The 20,858-nt window shown below is 41.8% G+C and overlaps 1 protein-coding gene across 3 annotated transcripts in view; it reads right to left on the bottom strand.

The window, feature by feature from the left end:
- The window catches only part of ANXA3 (annexin A3), a 63,672-nt gene that overhangs the window by 29,207 nt on the left and 13,607 nt on the right, over positions 1 to 20,858 (bottom strand). For all 3 annotated transcript variants that reach the window (XM_068542133.1, XM_068542134.1, XM_068542135.1), the window contains exon 3: positions 12,394 to 12,481. In XM_068542133.1, the coding sequence (XP_068398234.1) occupies positions 12,394 to 12,481 (88 nt within the window). The remainder of the gene's footprint in view (positions 1 to 12,393; positions 12,482 to 20,858) is intronic.

A 20,858-nucleotide genomic window follows, 5' to 3' on the forward strand; every position in this document is an offset into this window, starting at 1 on the left:
TTGCATTCACCATCAACTCAAATATGCTTAATATCTGTTGTGAACAAAAGAAAAATGATTAATGGTCTGAAACAAATGCAGAGAGGAAGGCATTTTAATTTTTAATTTCCAGATCTTACCAGGTTGGCATCTTTATTTCTTTGATTGCCTGGCTTTTGGAAAAGAAAATTAACTTTATTTGGATAGTTTAGGGGGAAGAAAACCATCATTGCCCAAATATTCCCATCCGTATATCAGACAGAGGAAGTAGCACAAAGAACATACTGCTTTTTTTTTTTTTAAATTAATTAATTTATTTTATTTTTGGCTGTGTTGGGTCTTCGTTTCTCTGCAAGGGCTTTCTCTAGTTGCGGCGAGTGGGGGCCACTCTTCATCGTGGTGCGCGGGCCTCTCACTGTCGCGGCCTCTCTTGTTGCAGAGTACAGGCTCCAGACGCGCAGGCTCAGTAGTTGTGGCTCACGGGCCCAGTTGCTCCACGGCATGTGGGATCTTCCCAGACCAGGGCTCGAACCCGTGTCCTCTGCATTGGCAGGCAGATTCTCAACCACTGCGCCACCAGGGAAGTCCCATACTGCTTTTGAAGTAGGGTTTTTTATCCTTCTGAGGTTCAGTTACTGTCTTATCACCTTTTATCTTTCTATCTCCATATTTGATATAAAAAGTCATTTTTTTTCCTCTAGAAAAAAGGAACTGACATTTATCAAGAACCTACCACATACTAGGCACCTTTTATTCATTGTCATAGTTAATATTCACAGGGCCCTGGGCAGTAGGTATGATTAAGCTGTTCTAAAGATAAAGACACTAACATTCAGAAAACTTACCTCACTTGCCAAAGTCAGGCAGCTTTTAAGTGGCCCAGCAATAATCTGAACCCAAATCTCTTAATCCAAAACGTTTATTTCTATCAGTGGTCCATACCTCTTTCAGGCATTTCAGACCCATATACTTAACCACCTGTTGTAAGTACATGTAAAGGGCTGATGCTGGCCTGCCTGAAAACAACCTCCAGGTCACTATTTTTTTGGTAATTATAGTATTAAGATAATGTGAGAAGTTGTGTCTGCTCCTTTGCGGTAGAGGACTGCCCCTGGGTTGGGGGCTGTGAGTTGGCTTCTGTCTTGGGCCTGCATGACTAGAATGGTATAAAAGATCCACTGGAATTCAAGGCTCAACTTCCCTGTGTTGAGGTGACCCACACACACCTTGGCTCCACACACCCATGGCAGTGGTACACACTCTACATGAATGATGGGGCAAAAGAAACGGTGTACTTGATTAGCTGCTGGGACTCCTAGTGACAGATGTTGCCCCACTGGGTCTTTGGTCTTGTATTCTTCTGCATAGTTAAGTAAACAGAGTTAGATTAACCCTCATTGTGCCCTGTGAGTCTGATTATCAACTTGGACCTATAAAGCTATCTGAGTTGGTCACGACTAGACACCTCCAACTACAAGTATCTCAAACTCAGCTGCTCCAGGTTGGATTCATTCTATTTCTTCTCTAACTTTTCTTTCATCCTATGTTCCCTCACCAATGACACCACTATAGATGCAGTCATCCAACCAAAGATGCTGGGAGTCATCCTAGACTCCTTTCTTTTCCTTACTTTCTACATTGTAATAATCACCTGCATCTCTTGGATTTGTCCTCTTCTCTGCCACTGTGCACTCATCATATTTTACCTAGAAACTTCAATAGCCTCCTAACTTGACCCCCTTATAATTTATACTGTATATTACTGCCTAAGTAAATTTTTTTTCTAAGTAAATTTTTTTAATGCATCAGATCATGTCAGTCCCTTGGTTGAAATCCTAATGATTCTCTGTAACCTTCAGGATGAAGTTTAAGCCCCTTAGCTTGTGCACCAGTTAATTAGGACCTAGCTCCCACCTCATATTCTAATTTCCTACCCCCTTCTCTGCATCTCTATACCCTTTGCCACTAGAATCCAGACATAACTAACTACCCACAGTTACATGTAGGTTGTATGCCAGGCAATTTCTCGTCTCTGATTTCTGCACATGCTCAAGACCAGAAATTAAACCAAGATGTCTCCTGGTTCAGAGGCTGGATCTGACATGTCCCTAAGGCAAATGCCACCATGACGCCTGGTTTTGGTGTTGGGAGTAGTGCTTACAAACGAAAACCTCCTTCTCAAAGTGGGCCTGGGGGCTTCCCTGGTGGCACAGTGGTTGAGAATTTGCCTGCCAATGCAGGGGACACGGGTTCGAGCCTTGGTCTGGGAAGATCCCACACATGCCGCGGAGCAACTAGGCTCGTGAGCCACAACTACTGAGCCTGCGCGTCTGGAGCCTGTGCTCCGCAACAAGAGAGGCCGCGTTAGTGAGAGGCCCGCGCACCGCGATGAAGAGTGGCCCCCGCTCGCCGCAACTACAGAAAGCCCTCGCACAGAAACGAAGACCCAACACAGCAAAAAAAAAAAAAAAGTGGGCCTGCAAACCAAAATGTGTAAATTCGTGAAGAAACAATGTTAAGGAAGAAAGGCAAGCGATAGAATTTAAAGACCATTAATTCATTCAAATTGACATTAACTTCATGGAAAAGTCTATTCAACCCTGTGTTTAAATAGGCAATCAAAGAGATAGATAAAGAAATAACTTTCATTTAAAAATAGCAATGAAAAATAAACCTAAACAGGCAGAAATACAATAATATTACACTGATAGTAATAGTATAATTACTATTATGAACCTTAATAGTATAATTCATGGAACTTTACAAACTGACCCTCAAATTCATAGGACAGGGCAAAGAGCCAAGAAAATCTCTTGCCCTACTAGACACTAAGTGTCATTATAAAATAATAATAGTAATTATGACAATGTTATATTGAGACAGTGAGAGGCAAACAGACAAATGGAATGTAACAGAGAGCAGAAAAATAGCAAAACTTATAGGACAGCAGTGGCATTACAATCAGTGTGGAAAGGATGAACTCTTCAATTGATTGCACTGGGACAATTACACAGCCACTTGAGCTAAAATAAAATTAGATTTAAATGCCATTCACAAACATTAATTCCAGGCAGATTAAAGATCTCAGTGTGAAAAATAAGGTTGTAAAATTTGGGGGAGAAAATACAGGAGGATATCTTTATGAGCTCATCATAGAAAAGACACAATAAGTACAAATCATTACAAAAAATATTGGTAAACTTAATTTCACTAAAATTTAAAACTTGTATGCGATAAAAGTTACTGTAGCCAATATTAAAAGAAAATTACATTCTTGGAGAAGGTATTTTCATAGCTTGTAATTTTTTTAAAAAGTTTTGTATCCAGAATTTATTTTAAAAAATAAATTTTAGGGCTTCCTTGGTGGCGCAGTGGTTGAGAATCTGCCTGCCAATGCAGGGGACACGGGTTCGCGCCCTGGTCTGGGAAGATCCCACATGCTGCGGAGCAACTAGGCCCGTGAGCCACAGCTACTGAACCTGCGCGTCTGGAGCCTGTGCTCCACAAGAGAGGCCACGATAGTGAGAGGCCCACGCACCGCGATGAAGAGTGGCCCCCACTTGCCACAACAAGAGAAAGCCCTCGCACAGAAACAAAGACCCAATGCAGCCATAAATAAACAAATTAAAAAAAAATTTTTAATTTTAAATTAAAAATTAAAAATTTTTTCTTGCCAAGCACAAAGAAGACAACCCAACTGAAAAATGGATAAAAAATATGGAGGTGTAATTCATGGAAAAAGAAGAAAAGAAACAAGAAAGGATGCTTAACTGCATCAATAATGGGGGATGGGGAGGAGGAAGGAAACAGATACAGAATGAGGTACAATTTTAGACCCACTCAATTGGAAAAACTGAATAGGACGACCGCAGCAAGTACTGATGAGAATATGGAGAAAGAGGAAGTCTTTAATATTGCTGGCAGGAATACTAATTTGATATTTATTTGAGAGAGCAGTGTGGCAAAATTTCTAGTTAATCTGGGGATGAACATTACCTTCAACCCAGACATTTCAACCGTTATATTCTAGAGAGGTGCTAGCAAATGTGCACAACAAGACATAAGCATGACTATTCAATGCAATATTTTTATATTGTAATAGAAAAGAATTGTAGGCAATTTAAATATTCCCTCACTATTTCCATCTTACAATGTGATAATTCAATAAACTATTCTGCAGTTAAAAATTAATGAGAGGAGAGGGGCAAGATGGCGGAAGAGTAAGACGCGGAGATCACCTTCCTTCCCACAGACACAGTAGAAATACATCCACACGTGGAACTGCTCCTACAGAACACCCACTGAACGCTGGCGGAAGACGTCAGACCTCCCAAAAGGCAAGAATATCCCCATGTACTTGGGTAGGGCAAAAGAAAAAAGAAATAACAGAGACAAAAGAATAGGGATGGCACCCGCACCAGTGGGAGGGAGCTGTGAAGGAGGAAAGATTTCCACGCACTAGGAAGCCCCTTCGCGGGCAGAGACTGCGGGTGGCAGAGGGGGGAAGCTTCGGAGCCATGGAGGAGAGCGCAGCCACAGGGGTGTGGAGGGCAAAGCGGAGAAATTCCCACATGGAGGATCGGTGCCGACCAGCATTCACCAGCCCGAGAGGCTTGTCTGCTCAGCCGCCAGGGCGGGCGGGGGCTGGGAGCTGAGGCTCGGGCTTCGGTGCTAGCCGGGAGGGAGTCTGGGAAAAAGTCTGCAGCTGCCTAAGCGGCAAGAGACTTTTTCTTGCCTCTTTGTTTCGCGGCGCGCAAGGAGAGGGGATTCAGAGCGCCGCCTAAACGAGCTCCAGAGACGGGCGCGAGCCGCGGCTATCAGCGCGGATCCCACAGCAACAGGGGCGCAGAGGGAAAAATGGAGAGATTCCCGCACAGAGGCTTGGCGCCGAGCAGCACTCACCAGCCCGAGAGGCTTGTCTGCTCACCCACAGGGGTGGGCGGGGGCTGGGAGCCGAGGTGCGGGCTTCGGTCGGATCGCAGGGAGAGGACTGGGGCTGGCGGCGTGAACACAGCCTGAAGGGGTTGGCGTGCCACGGCTAGCCGGGAGGGAGCCCGAGAGGAGGTCTGCAGCCGCCGAAGAGGCAAGAGACTTTTTCTTGCCTCTTTGTTTCATGGCGCGCAAGGAGAGGGGATTCAGAGCACCACGTAGACGAACTCCAGAGACGGGCGCGAGCCGGGCCTATCAGCGCGGACCCCAGAGACGGGCGCGAGCCGCGGTTATCAGCGCTGACCCCAGAGACGGGCATGAGACTGCTGCTAAGGCTGCTGCTGCCGCCACCAAGAAGCCTGTGTGCGAGTGCAGGTCACTCTCCACGCTGCCCCTCCCGGGAGCCGGTGCAGCTCGCCACTGCCAGGCTCCCGTGATCCGGGACAACTTCCCTGGGAGAATGCACGGCGCGCCTCAGGCTGCTGCAACATCACGTCGGCCTCTGCCGCCGCAGGCTCACCCCGCCTCCTCCGTACCGCTCCCTCCCCGCGGGCTGAGTGAGCCAGAGCCTCCGAAGCAGCTGCTCCTTTAACCCCATTCTGTCTGGGTGGGGAACGGACGCCCTCAGGCGACGTACATGCAGAGGCGGGTCCAAATCCAAAGCTGAACCCTGGGAGCTGTACGAACAAAGAAGAGAAAGGGAAATCTCTCCCAGCAGCCTCAGAAGCAGCGGATTAAAGCTCCACAAACAACTTGATGTGCCTGCATCTGTTGAATACCTGAATAGACAACAAATCATCCCAAATTCAGGAGGTGGACTTTGGGAGCAGGATATATTACTTTTTCCCCTTTTCCTTTTTTTGTGAGTGTATATGTGTATGCTTCTGGGTGAGATTTTGTCTGTATAGCTTTGCTTTCACCATTAGTCCTAGGGTTAGGTCCGTCCGTTTTTTTTTTTTTTTCTTTTTTACTTAAAAAAATTTTTTTTTCCTAATATATGTTTTCTTAATAATTTTTTCCGTATTTTCTATTTTTAGAAATTAAAAAATTTTTTAATAAGTTTTTTCATATTTTTTATTTTAAAAAATTAAAATTTTTTTTCGTAATAATTTTTTTCCTTATTTTTTACTATAAAAAATTAATAAATCTATTTTTAAAAATTAAAAAAAATTTTTTTCTGAATACATTTACTCTTAATAATTTTTTTTCTTATTTTTTATTATAATAGCTTTATTTTATTTTATTTTATCCTCTTTCTTTCTTTCTATTTTTTTTTCCCCTATATTCTGAGCTGTGTGGATGAAAGGCTCTTGGTGCTCCAGCCAGGCATCAGGGCTGTGCCTCTGAGGTGGGAGAGCCAACTTCAGGACACTGGTCCACAAGAGACCTACCAGCTCCACGTAATACCAAACGGCGAAAATCTCTCAGAGATCTCCATCTCAACATCAAGACCCAGCTTCACTCAACGACCAGCAAGCTACAGTGCTGCACACCCTATGCCAAACAACTAGCAAGACAGGAACACAGCCCCATCCATTAGCAGAGAGGCTGCCTAAAATCATAAGGCCACAGACACCCCAAAACACACCACCAGACGTGGACGTGCCCACCAGAAAGACAAGATCCAACCTCATCCACCAGAACACAGGCAATAGTCCCCTCCACCAGGAAGCCTACACAACCCACTGAACCAACCTTACCCACTGGGGACAAATACCAAAAACAACGGGAACTACGAACCTGCAGCCTCTGAAAAGGAGACCCCAAACACAGTAAGATAAGCAAAATGAGACGACAGAAAAACACACAGCAGATGAAGGAGCAGGGTCAAAACACACCAGACCTAACAAATGAAGAGGAAATAGGCAGTCTACCTGAAAAAGAATTCAGAATAATGATAGTAAGGATGATCCAAAATCTTGGAAATAGAATAGACAAAATGCAAGAAACATTTAACAAGGACGTAGAATAACTAAAGAGGAACCAAGCAACGATGAAAAACACAATAAATGAAATTAAAAATACTCTAGATGGGATCAATAGCAGACTAACTGAGGCAGAAGAAAGGATAAGTGACCTGGAAGATAAAATGGTGGAAATAACTACTGCAGAGCAGGATAAAGAAAAAAGAATGAAAAGAACTGAGGACAGTCTCAGAGACCTCTGGGAGAACATTAAACGCACCAACATTCGAATTATAGGGGTCCCAGAAGAAGAAGAGAAAAAGAAAGGGACTGAGAAAATATTTGAAGAGATTATAGTTGAAAACTTCCCTAATATGGGAAAGGAAATAGTTAATCAAGTCCAGGAAGCACAGAGAGTCCCATACAGGATAAACCCAAGGAGAAACACGCCAAGACACATATTAATCAAACTGTCAAAAATTAAATATAAAGAAAACATATTAAAAGCAGCAAGGGAAAAACAACAAATAACACACAAGGGAATCCCCATAAGGTTAACATCTGATCTTTCAGCAGAAACTCTGCAAGCCAGAAGGGAGTGGCAGGATATACTTAAAGTCATGAAGGAGAAAAACCTACAACCAAGATTACCCTACCCAGCAAGGATCTCATTCAGATGTGATGGAGAAATTAAAACCTTTACAGACAAGCAAAAGCTGAGAGAGTTCAGCACCACCAAACCAGCTTTACAACAAATGCTAAAGGAACTTCTCTAGGCAAGAAACACAAGAGAAGGAAAACACCTACAATAACAAACCCAAAACATTTAAGAAAATGGGAATAGGAACATACATATCGATAATTACCTTGAATGTAAATGGATTAAATGCTCCCACCAAAAGACACAGGCTGGCTGAATGGATACAAAAACAAGACCCATATATATGCTGTCTACAAGAGACCCACTTCAGACATAGAGACACATACAGACTGAAAGTGAGGGGATGGAAAAAGATATTCCATGCAAATGGAAATCAAAAGAAAGCTGGAGTAGCAATTCTCATATCAGACAAAATAGACTTTAAAATAAAGAATATTATAAGAGACAAAGAAGGACACTATATAATGATCAAGGGATCGATCCAAGAGGAAGATATAACAATTATAAATATTTATGCACCCAACATAGGAGCACCTCAATACATAAGGCAAATACTAACAGCCATAAAAGGGGAAATCGACAGCAACACAATCATAGTAGGGGACTTTAACACCCCACTTTCACCAATGGACAGATCATCCAAAATGAAAATAAATAAGGAAACACAAGCTTTAAATGATACATTAAACAAGATGGACTTAATTGATATTTATAGGACATTCCACCCAAAAACAACAGAATACACATTTTTCTCAAGTGCTCATGGAACATTCTCCAGGATAGATCATATCTTGGGTCACAAATCAAGCCTTGGTAAATTTAAGAAAATTGAAATCATATCAAGTATCTTTTCTGACCACAACGCTATGAGACTAGATATCAATTACAGGAAAAGATGTGTAAAAAATACAAACACATGGAGGCTACACAATACACTACTTAATAACGAAGTGATCACTGAAGAAATCAAAGGGGAAATCAAAAAATACCTAGAAACAAATGACAATGGAGATACGACGACCCAAAACCTATGGGACGCAGCAAAAGCAGTGCTAAGAGGGAAGTTTATAGCAATACAAGCCTACCTCAAGAAACAGGAAACATCTCGAATAAACAACCTAACCTTGCACCTGAAGCAATTAGAGAAAGAAGAGCAAAAAAACCCCAAAGCTAGCAGAAGGAAAGAAATCATAAAGATCAGGTCAGAAATAAATGAAAAAGAAATGAAGGAAACAATAGCAAAAATCAATGAAACTAAAAGCTGGTTCTTTGAGAAGATAAACAAAATTATAAACCATTAGCCAGACTCATCAAGAGAAAAAAGGAGAAGACTCAAATCAATAGAATTAGAAATGAAAAAGGAGAAGTAACCACTGACACTGCAGAAATACAAAAGATCATGAGAGATTACTACAAGCAACTCTATGACAATAAAATGGACAACCTGGAAGAAATGGACAGATTCTTAGAAATGCACAAACTGCCGAGACTGAACCAGGAAGAAATAGAAAATATGAACAGACCAATCACAAGCACTGAAATTGAAACTATGATTAAAAACCTTCCAACAAACAAAAGCCCAGGATCAGATGGCTTCACAGGTGAATTCTATCAAACATTTAGAGAAGAGCTAACACCTATCCTTCTCAAACTCTTCCAAAATATTGCAGAGGGAGGAACACTCCCAAACTCATTCTACGAGGCCACCATCACCCTGATACCAAAACCAGACAAAGATGTCACAAAGAAAGAAAACTACAGGCCAATATCACTGATGAACATAGATGCAAAAATCCTCAACAAAATACTAGCAAACAGAATCCAACAGCACATTAAAAGGATCATACACCATGATCAAGTGGGGTTTATTCCAGGAATGCAAAGATTCTTCAATATACGCAAATCAATCAATGTGATACACCATATTAACAAATTGAAGGAGAAAAACCATATGATCATCTCAATAGATGCAGAGAAAGCTTTTGACAAAATTCAACACCCATTTATGATAAAAGCCCTGCAGAAAGTAGGCAGAGAGGGAACTTTCCTCAACATAATAAAGGCCATATATGACAAACCCACAGCCAACATTGTCCTCAATGGTGAAAAACTGAAACCATTTCCACTAAGATCAGGAACAAGACAAGGTTGTCCACTCTCACCACTATTATTCAACATAGTTTTGGAAGTGTTAGCCACAGCAATCAGAGAAGACAAAGAAATAAAAGGAATCCAAATCGGAAAAGAAGAAGTAAAGCTGTCACTGTTTGCAGAAGACATGATACTATACATAGAGAATCCTAAAGATGCTACCAGAAAACTCCTAGAGCTAATCAATGAATTTGGTAAAGTAGCAGGATACAAAATTAATGCACAGAAATCTCTTGCACTTCTATACACTAATGACGAAAAATCTGAAAGTGAAATTAAGAAAACACTCCCGTTTACCATTGCAACAAAAAGAATAAAATATCTAGGAATAAACCTACCTAAGGAGACAAAAGACCTGTATGCAGAAAATTATAAGACACTGATGAAAGAAATTAAAGATGATACAAATAGATGGAGAGATATATACCATGTTCCTGGATTGGAAGAATCAACATTGTGAAAATGACTCTACTACCCAAAGCAATCTACAGATTCAATGCAATTCCTATCAAACTACCACTGGCATTTTTCACAGAACTAGAACAAAAAATTTCACAATTTGTATGGAAACACAAAAGACCCCGAATAGCCAAAGCAATCTTGAGAACGAAAAATGGAGCTGGGGGAATCAGGCTCCCTGACCTCAGACTATATTACAAAGCTACAGTAATCAAGACAGTTTGGTACTGGCACAAAAACAGAAATATAGATCAATGGAACAGGATAGAAAGCCCAGAGATAAACCCACGCACATATGGTCACCTTATCTTTGATAAAGGAGGCAAGCATATACAGTGGAAAAAAGACAGCCTCTTCAATAAGTGGTGCTGGGAAAATCGGACAGATACATGTAAAAGTATGAAATTAGAACACTCCCTGACACCATGCACAAAAATAAACTCAAAATGGATTAAAGACCTAAGTGTAAGGCCAGACACTATCAAACTCTTAGAGGAAAACATAGGCAGAACACTCTATGACATAAATCACAGCAAGATTCTTTTTGACCCAGCTCCCAGAGAAATGGAAATAAGAACACAAATAAACAAATGGGACCTAATGAAACTTAAAAGCTTTTGCACAGCAAAGGAAACTATAAACAAGACCAAAAGACAACCCTCAGAATGGGAGAAAATATTTGCAAATGAAGCAACTGACAAAGGATTAATCTCCAAGATTTACAAGCAGCTCATGCAGCTCAATAACAAAAAAACGAACAACCCAATCCAAAAATGGGCAGAAGACCTAAATAGACATTTCTCCAAAGAAGATATACAGATGGCCTACAGACACATGAAAGAATGCTCAACATCATTAATCATTAGAGAAATGCAAATCAAAACTACAATGAGATATCATCTCACACCGGTCAGAATGGCCATCATCAAAAAATCTAGAACCAATAAATGCTGGAGAGGGTGTGGAGGAAAGGGAACACTCTTGCACTGTTGGTGGGAATGTAAATTGATACAGCCACTATGGAGAACAGTATGGAGGTTCCTTAAAAAACTACAAATAGAACTACCATATGACCCAGCAATCCCACTACTGGGCATATACCCTGAGAAAACCATAGTTCAAAAAGAGTCATGTACCAAAATGTTCATTGCAGCTCTATTTACAATAGCCAGGACATGGAAGCAACCTAAATGTCCATCGACAGATGAATGGATAAAGAAGATGTGGCACGTATATACAATGGAATATTACTCAGCCATAAAAAGAAATGAAATGGAGGTATTTGTAATGAGGTGGATGGAGTTAGAGTCTGTCATACAGAGTGAAGTAAGTCAGAAAGAGAAAAACAAATACAGTATGCTAACACATATATACGGAATCTAAGGAAAAAAAAAAAAAAAAGGCCATGAAGAACCTAGTGGCAAGACGGGAATAAAGACACAGACCTACTAGAGAATGGACTTGAGGATATGGGGAGGGTGTGGGGTGAGATGTGACAGGGTGAGAGAGTGTCATGGACATATATACACTACCAAATGTAAAATAGATAGCTAGTGGGAAGCAGCCGCATAGCACAGGGGGATCAGCTCGGTGCTTTGTGACCACCTAGAGGGGTGGGATGGGGAGGGTGGGAGGGAGGGAGATGCAAGAGGGAAGAGATATGCGAACATATTGTATATGTATAACTGATTCACTTTGTCATAAAGCAGAAGCTAACACACCATTGTAAGGCAATTATACTTCAATAAAGATGTTTAAAAAAAAATTTATAAAAAAAAAAAAAATTAATGAACTAGAGCTAAAGATATCAACACGGATAAATCTCAAAAACATAATGTTAAGGGACAAAAAAACAAGTTGCAGAAGAAAACATACAGTAGATTTCAATTTATACTGTTTGTGCCCATGCACAACAATATGTACATACATATGGAGTACAGAATTAAAAGTTTCATGGGAATAAATTCTAATTTAGAATGCTGTTTATCTCTAGGGAATGAGGTGGGAATGAGATCCAGGCAGAATCGGCAGGGACTGTATCTATAATGATTTATGGTGATGATGATGATGATGGTTGTTGGTAGCAGTGATGGTCACGGTAGTGTTTAATATTAAGTAAACATGGCAAATATTAAGATATAATAAAACTGGGTTCCCTATACTTTTCCACGTTATTTCACAATTTTTTAAAGTACCTTATAATTTCTCTAATTGAGTAAGGCAACTTGGGCAACCTGAACCCATGCATTTTTAGCTTTAACTTCCTGATGTGCTTCAACATTAAAAAAGGGATTGTAAAGCATCACTCACCAATTCCTCTGATTGCCTTATGAATCGCTTCAGCATCCACTGATGCGCTAAAGCCGGGATAATCTCTCATTGTCCCTCGGTGTCCAACCTAGAAGAAAATATCTGACAGTCTCACTAGTCCAAAGTGACATCTTTATTTATGTTACATACGCATATTCCCATATGCCTATTGGAAACACACAACAAACCCATAATTTGCACACCTTCTTATCACTTCAGGAGTGGTTCAAGAGAGTCTCCCCACCCCAGATATGCAGGCAATATGACAGCTACCACATTTATAGTAAGGCCTCTCCTTTTCTTCTCTTGTGTAACAAATTGAAAATATAAAACATTCATTCTTTAGAGCAATGAATTGTGTTAATCATGGTGATTCTGAAGAACACTTGCTTTAAAGTAATATCTGCATGAAAGCAGTGAGAAAGTGGAAATTTCCTACATCCTCTTTTTTCAAGTGATACTTCAAAGCTCTTCACTGTATCTCACCTAGAAGTAACTGCGGTTTATAGACTTCAAGATGTTTTAATTAATGTTGACCATTGTCCTTGGGAAAACCTACACCAAAGGATCCATAAATGAAAACCCCATTAGGACTGTCTGTTCTTAAGCTTTGTTTAATGGATGTACAATTGTGGCAGATAAATTCCCTTCTGAAAGCTCCACTGACATAGGTCTTCAGGAATAGCATGGAAGTAAAAAATGCCATGATACTAATTTTAAGCACATAAAGTAGAAACTTGTCAGTAAGCTGAGAAAGACCATCCTACAGAAGGAATAAAATATCTTAAAACTGCTTAAGAGAAATTGAGAAAAATCCAAGTAAACATGTACTTATATGGTACTTCCTAACTCTGAATAAAAGTCTGTCTCTACAGTAACAATGTTTTCTTTCTAAACTGATGTTCCTATCCTATTACTGGGTAATATTGGCTTTGTTTTCTTGTGTTAATATGGCTTCATTTAGGCTCTCCTGAAGTGTTTAATATTTTCATGAAAGGACATTATCTTGTCACATTAAAGTGAACGGAAAATTAATGTTCTGGCACAGTAAAACATGATAGTCTGTTGATTCAGTAGATTGGATTGAACAATTTATTTCAATACAATCCAACATTGTTTCATCTTAAAGTACCTAAAATAAAGTTTTGATTCTAAAAAAGTAATTATAACAAGTTAGAAACTAATTGTGAATGTGCCTGATCTAAACGACCTGTAAGAAATCAGTCACTTCAATATAATCTTTGGAGAATTCTCTTTCTTCAAGGCTTAATAAATATTTTATGGATTCACACAGCCAACTGGCTTCATTTCAGTTCCATTCATTTATGAACTTCCGTGTTTATCTTATCTGTCCACCTTCCCTGTCTGGCATTTTAGAAGAACCATCACAATATTGGAGCATTTGAGTGCTTTGTGCCCAGCACTGCGGCGCCTTTTTTTTTTTTTTTAATTTATTTATTTTTGTTTATTTATGGCTGTGTTGGGTCTTCGTTTCTGTGCGAGGGCTTTCTCTAGTTGTGGCAAGCGGGGGCCACTCTTCATCGCGGTGCGCGGGCCTCTCACTATCGTGGCCTCTCTTGTTGCGGAGCACAGGCTCCAGATGCGCAGGCTCAGTAATTGTGGCTCACGGGCCCAGTTGCTCCGCGGCATGTGGGATCTTCCCAGACCAAGGCTCGAACCCGTGTCCCCTGCATTGGCAGGCAGATTCTCAACCACTGCGCCACCAGGGAAGCCCCTGTGGCGCCTTTTATACATTAACTATAACCTGCACAACAGCACCGATGAATGAGTAAGAATGACCCATGTCACGTATAAGACACCAAGATTTAAGGAGATTGGAGAATTTGTTCAAGTCCACATAGCTAGTTAAGCTTCAGAATTTAAAAGCAGTTCTGAACATTGCAGCCCATTCCTAGTCTGTCTTAAAACGTAGTCTTGGTACCACCTGGGCTGATTCTTTTGTGAAATAAAATTCGTATTTTATGGCAAGACAAGAAGAATTTAAACATAAAAAAATTTCTCTGCCCTTTGGCCTCCTCTCTCCCCTCTACTGTGCACTGTGTATCTGCATTATGCATCGACCAAACCTCCCCCGTTGGCAGGAATACCTGCTCAGCCATAAAGACAACATTCTCCCGGCACCAACAAGACAACTCCTTAAAAGATGACATTCCTTCTTGATCATGACCCACCACTTTGTACTTGCAGATCTGGATTGTGTGAACTGTCAATAATATGTCATTTAATGGACGGCCCTCTGTCTCAAAAAACTTATACAACTGTGCTTTGACTTCTAGATGGTGGAACAGTTCTCAGAGCTTTCTGAGAGGCTGTTCCTGGGTCATAATCCTCAATTGGGTTCGAATAAAATTTTCCATTTCTTTCTTAGATCGGTTGATTGATTTTTTGTTGATTAAAATGCATATGACCAGGCCCTGCTCTAGACAGATGGAATCATGGTCTTTAGAAATGAGGTGTTAGACTGCACATGTTTTAGAAGCTCCCCTGGTGCTTCTGTGCCATGCAGATATTCACATGGCTGCTTCTGAATACAAAAGACAAAACTGTAGTCAGACTCTAATTATCCATGAACTATGAAAACTCAGGGTTTCCATTCTAGCTGTGACCTTTTCACTGCCCTCTGCTACCTATACATCAAAATATGCTGAAATTCCAATGCACAAAACTAGAGAAGGATGAAATTCCCAATCCATTATGCAACTTGCTACCTAGTAAGAATTTAATGGGGAGGAGCTACTTGTTTGAATAAAAGGAAAAAACTACACACATACACACACACACATATACACACACACCTGTGTGAAAAATGGCACGGGACTTCTGAAATGGAATCTTAGTGAAATCTTTCAAAGTGCTTTGCTCATTTAAATGAGCAGTATATTCATTTGATAGACTTCACTGCCCAAAACATTCAGAGATAAATATATGACTTATGAAAAAAAATCTTACAGTAAAAGAAATTAATGGAATCTTTTAAAGTAATACATGTCAGGCAGTGAACAAGGTGCTTCACAGACATCTTATTCAAACTCTTACCGTGACCTTAAAGAGGGGGATTTTATTATTTCCATTTAAAAATGGAAGAAACTGCATCTCAGAGAGATTATTTGCTTGACATAACTCTGCTACTAAGTACAGCCCCAGAATTTGAACCCACTTCCTTGTAACTAAAATGCCTTGAGGTCTCCACCACATCATAAGGCCTCAGGAAATTCCATATTAGTGGTTCTCAACGTGTGGTTCCCGGAGCAGCAGTACCAGCATTGCCGGGGAACTTACTAGAAAGCAGATTCTCAGGCCCCACCACAGTCTTACTGAATCAACAACTCTGGGGCTAAGATTCAGGATCCGGGTTTTCACAAGCCCTCCAGAGGATTCTAATGCACTAACGTGTTTGAGAATCACTGCCCTATTTCGTTCTTAGCTGCCCAGAAAACCAAAACAAAATCGAGCAAACAAGCCATAGATTCTTTTGTGGGCGTGGAATAAGAATTTGATGATGAGCTCATTGTTGCAGGAATGTTGGCATTTTTACAGCCAAACCAAACTGCTTGCATCGCCTGCTCCACTGCAGGCTTAATTCTTTGACATTTAAATTACTAATCAATACTTATTCTGTGAACCCTACTACCCTAACAAAGCGTCAGCGCTAGTGCAGGACATCACATGAGTACTTGGCAAAGTCTTTTTTTTTAAATCATGTTTGATCAGATTTCCATCCACATCCCTTAAACACATTTAGCTGCTTTTCTTTTCTCAAACTTGACCTTCAGATGCCCCCAAAGGGAACATGATCCTGAAACCAGCTGGAAAATAAATTTACCGCAAGGAATGTCCAAATAAAGGGAGGAAACAACAGGAGCTCTTTATATTAATAACAATTGCTGCTACTCACTATTTGCTAAGCACGTTTCCTGCATTAGCTCATTCAGTCCTCACAGTAAACTGATAAAGCAGATATAATAAATCCTATTTGCAGATGATGACTAAGCTGTCGCCCAAGTTCTCACAGGCGGCAATTGGTCTGTCTTTGCTCTTAATGACTAGGCTAGGATGCATCTTTCTTCTTCATGCCTATTTAATTTTCCCTGACCCTCTAAAACTATCCTTCAGATGTCAGTCATAGCCCATGACACCTTGAAGCCACTGGTGTGGCCAAGCCAGGCCTGGGGAGCTGTCTGCCACTATCCCTGAGAGACGCCAGTCTGTCCTTGACTCGGGAAAGTCAGTCATATCTATTTCTTCATGAAAGGACACTGCGTTTGCAAGAAGTCAAACATTTATATTCAGAAGAATGGAGGAAAGAGAAAAACATAGGGTGCCAATCCTGCTGACAAGGAACATATTTAAAGCCAAACACTCCAGAGCAAGAAAGGCAGCTGCTGCAGGTACGTTTTGAAGGTGAGGCAAAGCCAAATCCCGCATCACTTCCTAAAGCCCTGGAAAGGCCATGTCCCAAAATTAAGCTTTCAAATCAGAGCCTCATATAAACCTTCAGGACTCAGGAACTCTTGAAGAGCCAGGGAGAAATGATCACTCTCTGCTCAGTGTCAGAACACTCTGCTGGGTCATGAGGATTTAGGATAAAAGGAAAACTGGAGTAGACTAAAATAAATAAATAAATAAAAGGATCAAAACTTGGAAAATATAAAACTTCTCATTCAATTTTCCAGGAAAAAGTGGTTTTCAAAACCAAAGAAAGTCTACTATAAAAGGCCCTGAAATGAAATACGGTCAAGTGAGGCAGGTGGCATGGGTTGACTTATGCCCACCCCTCCCCCTCAAGAAATGTTGAAGTCCTAACCCATACTACTTCAGAATATGACCTATTTGGATATAAGGTTTTGGCAAATGTAATTAGTTAAGATGAGGTCTTAACTAAGGATGGGTCCCTAATCCAATATGATTGGTGCCCTTAGAAGACAGCCATGTGAAGACAGAGACATACAGGGAAATTGTGAAGGGAAGGTGAAAGCAAAGATTGGAGTTGTGCAGCCTCAAGCAAAGAAGCACCAAAGATTGCCAGAGAATCAGAAGCTGGAAGGGGTGAGCAAGGATCCCCTACAGGTTTCAGAGGGAACATGGCCTGGCAACACCTTGATTTCAGGTTTCTAGCATCCAGAACAGTGAGATAATAAATTTCTCTTGTTTTAAACCACCCAGTTTGTGGTACTTTGTTACAGCAGCCCCAGGAAACCACACATCAGGGAAGAAGCCAGAGAAAAGGCTTGGTAACCACTCAGGTCCTGCACGGCAAAGGGTAGCGTCGTTTTCTTTTCCCTCAGGCTGGCAGTGATCACTGCAGACAGAAGGCTCCCATCACCACTGCAGGCTCGCTCTCCACCTGGGGCCAGTAAAGAGAAGCAGGGCGTGGGGAAAGCAGGGATTGGCAGCCTCAGGGATGCCTGACAGGAGCAAGAATGCCATTATGGCTTTGTCTGCATGCATCCAAGAGGTTCAAGGGAGATGTCTGCATTTCTTCCTGTGCTCACTCAAAGGAGAAAATACCCATACTTGCCAGCTTTTCTTGTTCTGATTTCATCAGGGGAGTCCCAGAGCCAGAGCACTGGAATGTGATAACAGAGGAGGGTGTTGAGCTGGAGTAGAAAGATGAACGTCAGTGACTCAGAAATTAGGGAAGATGGGGACAAACAAGCGATTTATGTTGTGTGTCCATAAAACACAGATTATAATAAAGAGAAACCCAGATTCCTTAGAAGCATGTGTCACTCAGGGTTAACCCAGCCAGACCCCTGCCTTCTTTTGCCTCCTGGGCCTCTCCTTTGTTGGCTCCTCCCCTTTGGCTGACATCTATAAAGTAGGTTCTAAAATGGAAAGTCTCTTTCTCTTTTCTTTCCCTCTACTCCTGCTGTGGGTAATTTCTGCTACCTCCCCTTCTATATGCAGACAACTCCCACAGCTGTATTCCCAGCCCAGACTTCTATTTTGAACACTGCTTATATCTCATGTATCAACTCATTATTTCCTTTCAAAATGATTTCTTCTACCATGTATCAGTTACATGGTACTTATTTGTGCTTTATAGATATTTGCTCATTTAACCCTCAGAACCCATCCTATTATGATCCCATCTTACAGGGGAGAAGACTGAGGCACGGAGAGTTAAAAGACTTGCTGATAGTCACATAACTTACCTGTGGCACAGCCAGGATTTGAACCCAGGCAATCTGGCTCCAGTCTCTGTGCTCGTGCCCAGTTTGCTCTTCTTCTTCAGTCCCTTTAAATGGCACCACCAACCACCAGAAACCTGGGGGTCTCCTTCAATTCCTTCTCTTTCCATCCAAATGCAATCATCTGCAAGACCTGATGAGACTATCTCAAAAAAGAGAATCTCCTGTGCACTTCTCCCCACCTTCTTTGGCACTCCTGTCATCCAAGTCACCATCACTGCTCCCCTGGACATGGACATCTGCCCTAGTCTCCCTTCCTGCTTCCTTCTATGCCTACCTCTAGCCATTTCCCACATTTTCTAGCAGCCCAGGGATCTGTGAAAGATCTAAGTCAGGTCACGGCATTCTCCTACTGGACACCCTTCTCTGACCTCCCGTTGGATATTCAATAAAGTCCAAACTCCTTGCCCTGTCCACGCAGCCCTGCAACATCTGGCCCAACCTTCCTTGTCACCCTCACCTGGAGCCAACTCTCCCCTTTGCCCATCCCACTTCAGCTCTCCAAAACTCCAGCTGACCTACTGTGATCTTTCTCATCTTCATGCCTTTGTTTGTGCTGTTCCCTCTATCTGGAATGTTTTCCTACCTTCAGTCTTCTGATTAAGGGCCATCTTCTCTGACAGGTCTGCCCGGGGCCACTTGATCCTGACTTAACAGGGTCCTCTCCTGTGATTCTGTCTCAGCACCCTTTCCCCCTTAGGGCACTCAGCATTCCTCAATATCTCTGTTTATATCTGTGTCTCCGCCTCCTCTAAATTAAAGTTCCAGAGGGCAGAGAGCTTTTTTTTTTTTCTCCTTTTTTTTTTTTTTTAATTTATTTATTTAGTTTCGGCTGTGTTGGGTCTTCGTTTCTGTGCGAGGGCTTTCTCTAGTTGCGGCAAGCGGGGGCCGCTCTTCATCGCGGTGCGCGGGCCTCTCACTATCGCGGCCTCTCTTGTTGCGGAGCACAGGCTCCAGATGCACAGGCTCAGTAGTTGTGGCTCACGGGCCCAGTTGCTCCGCGGCATGTGGGTTCTTCCCAGACCAAGGCTCGAACCCGTGTCCCCTGCATTGGCAGGCAGATTCTCAACCACTGCGCCACCAGGGAAGCCCCGGGCAGAGAGCTTTTGTTTTACTCACAGCATACCCAGCTCCTAGCCCAGTCCTCGGCCTCCAGCTAGGGGCTTAATAAACAACTGTGAGTGAGTCTGCTGGAAGCAGATGGAAGCAAGACAATGACATCCCAAGGTGTGGGCTTTCTCCGAGGTCTACACTACACAATTGGCTGTCTGATGAGGTTGCTTCCTTCAAATATTGATAGTCTAGAAATCAAAGTGATCATTGTATCTTGGGAGATTTGGAAGATGTCCGGACTACATAAATGACCTCTTTCGGCACCACAAGCTATGCTAGGTCTTTCAATCTGGTTCCACAAGCCCAGATGGATGCCTGATGCACCTGGGATGTTTCCAGTGATTCTACTGTATCTTCCTTCCTGTCTCTCCAAGCACTCAGCATTTCTCTGTCAAAGGCAGCAAAGCCAACTATCTGGATTGAGCTTGAAACGTTGGGCCCCTGGAAAGACTTCATCAACACAAACTTCTTTCTCAGAATCATTTTCATTATTTGTTTGCGGCAGATTATAAATAAGCTGTATTCATCTTCTTTTGAGTCATATAGCACCAGTGTCTGAGAATTATTTTTTTGTACCACAATCAAAGTCAGGAGCTCAACTTAGCTAAGACTTCGTGACCAAATTCTCCTCTCAGCCAAGGGCCACAGAGAGTTGAAGACTATTCTGGCCACATCCTCAGCTCTGTGCATATCTAACTTCATCTTACGGGGGAGACACCTGCATTTAAGGGACTTTCACTCTAACTGTGGAAGATACACGGAACTTGGCTCACTGAAGTGAGAAATCTGGCTTCATCACATCTTCTTGGCTGGAGAATGGTGGCTGGCTTGGCAGGATTTGGGGAGTACAGTGGTGACACTCACTCTCCTCCCACTTCACTTCTATGGGAAGAGGGATCCACCTGAGAGGGACTTAAGATCAGGAACATTTACTGTTTGTAACATCCTGGGAAGAAGATTTCTTGCATCGATGACCAAAGTCATTAATGCTCACGTGATATGATGTTAAAATGCACTGTTTCATGGATTTCGTATGAGTAGTTTGTTGTTAATCCTAACAACAAGTTGCTACAGATTTAAAAATATTTCCTAATGCAAAGTAAACCTGGACAGTGGAAACTCCTTCTGCAGTTCATGCAA

This window comes from Eschrichtius robustus, chromosome 4, assembly GCF_028021215.1.
Source record: "Eschrichtius robustus isolate mEscRob2 chromosome 4, mEscRob2.pri, whole genome shotgun sequence".
Lineage (NCBI taxonomy): Eukaryota > Metazoa > Chordata > Mammalia > Artiodactyla > Eschrichtiidae > Eschrichtius > Eschrichtius robustus.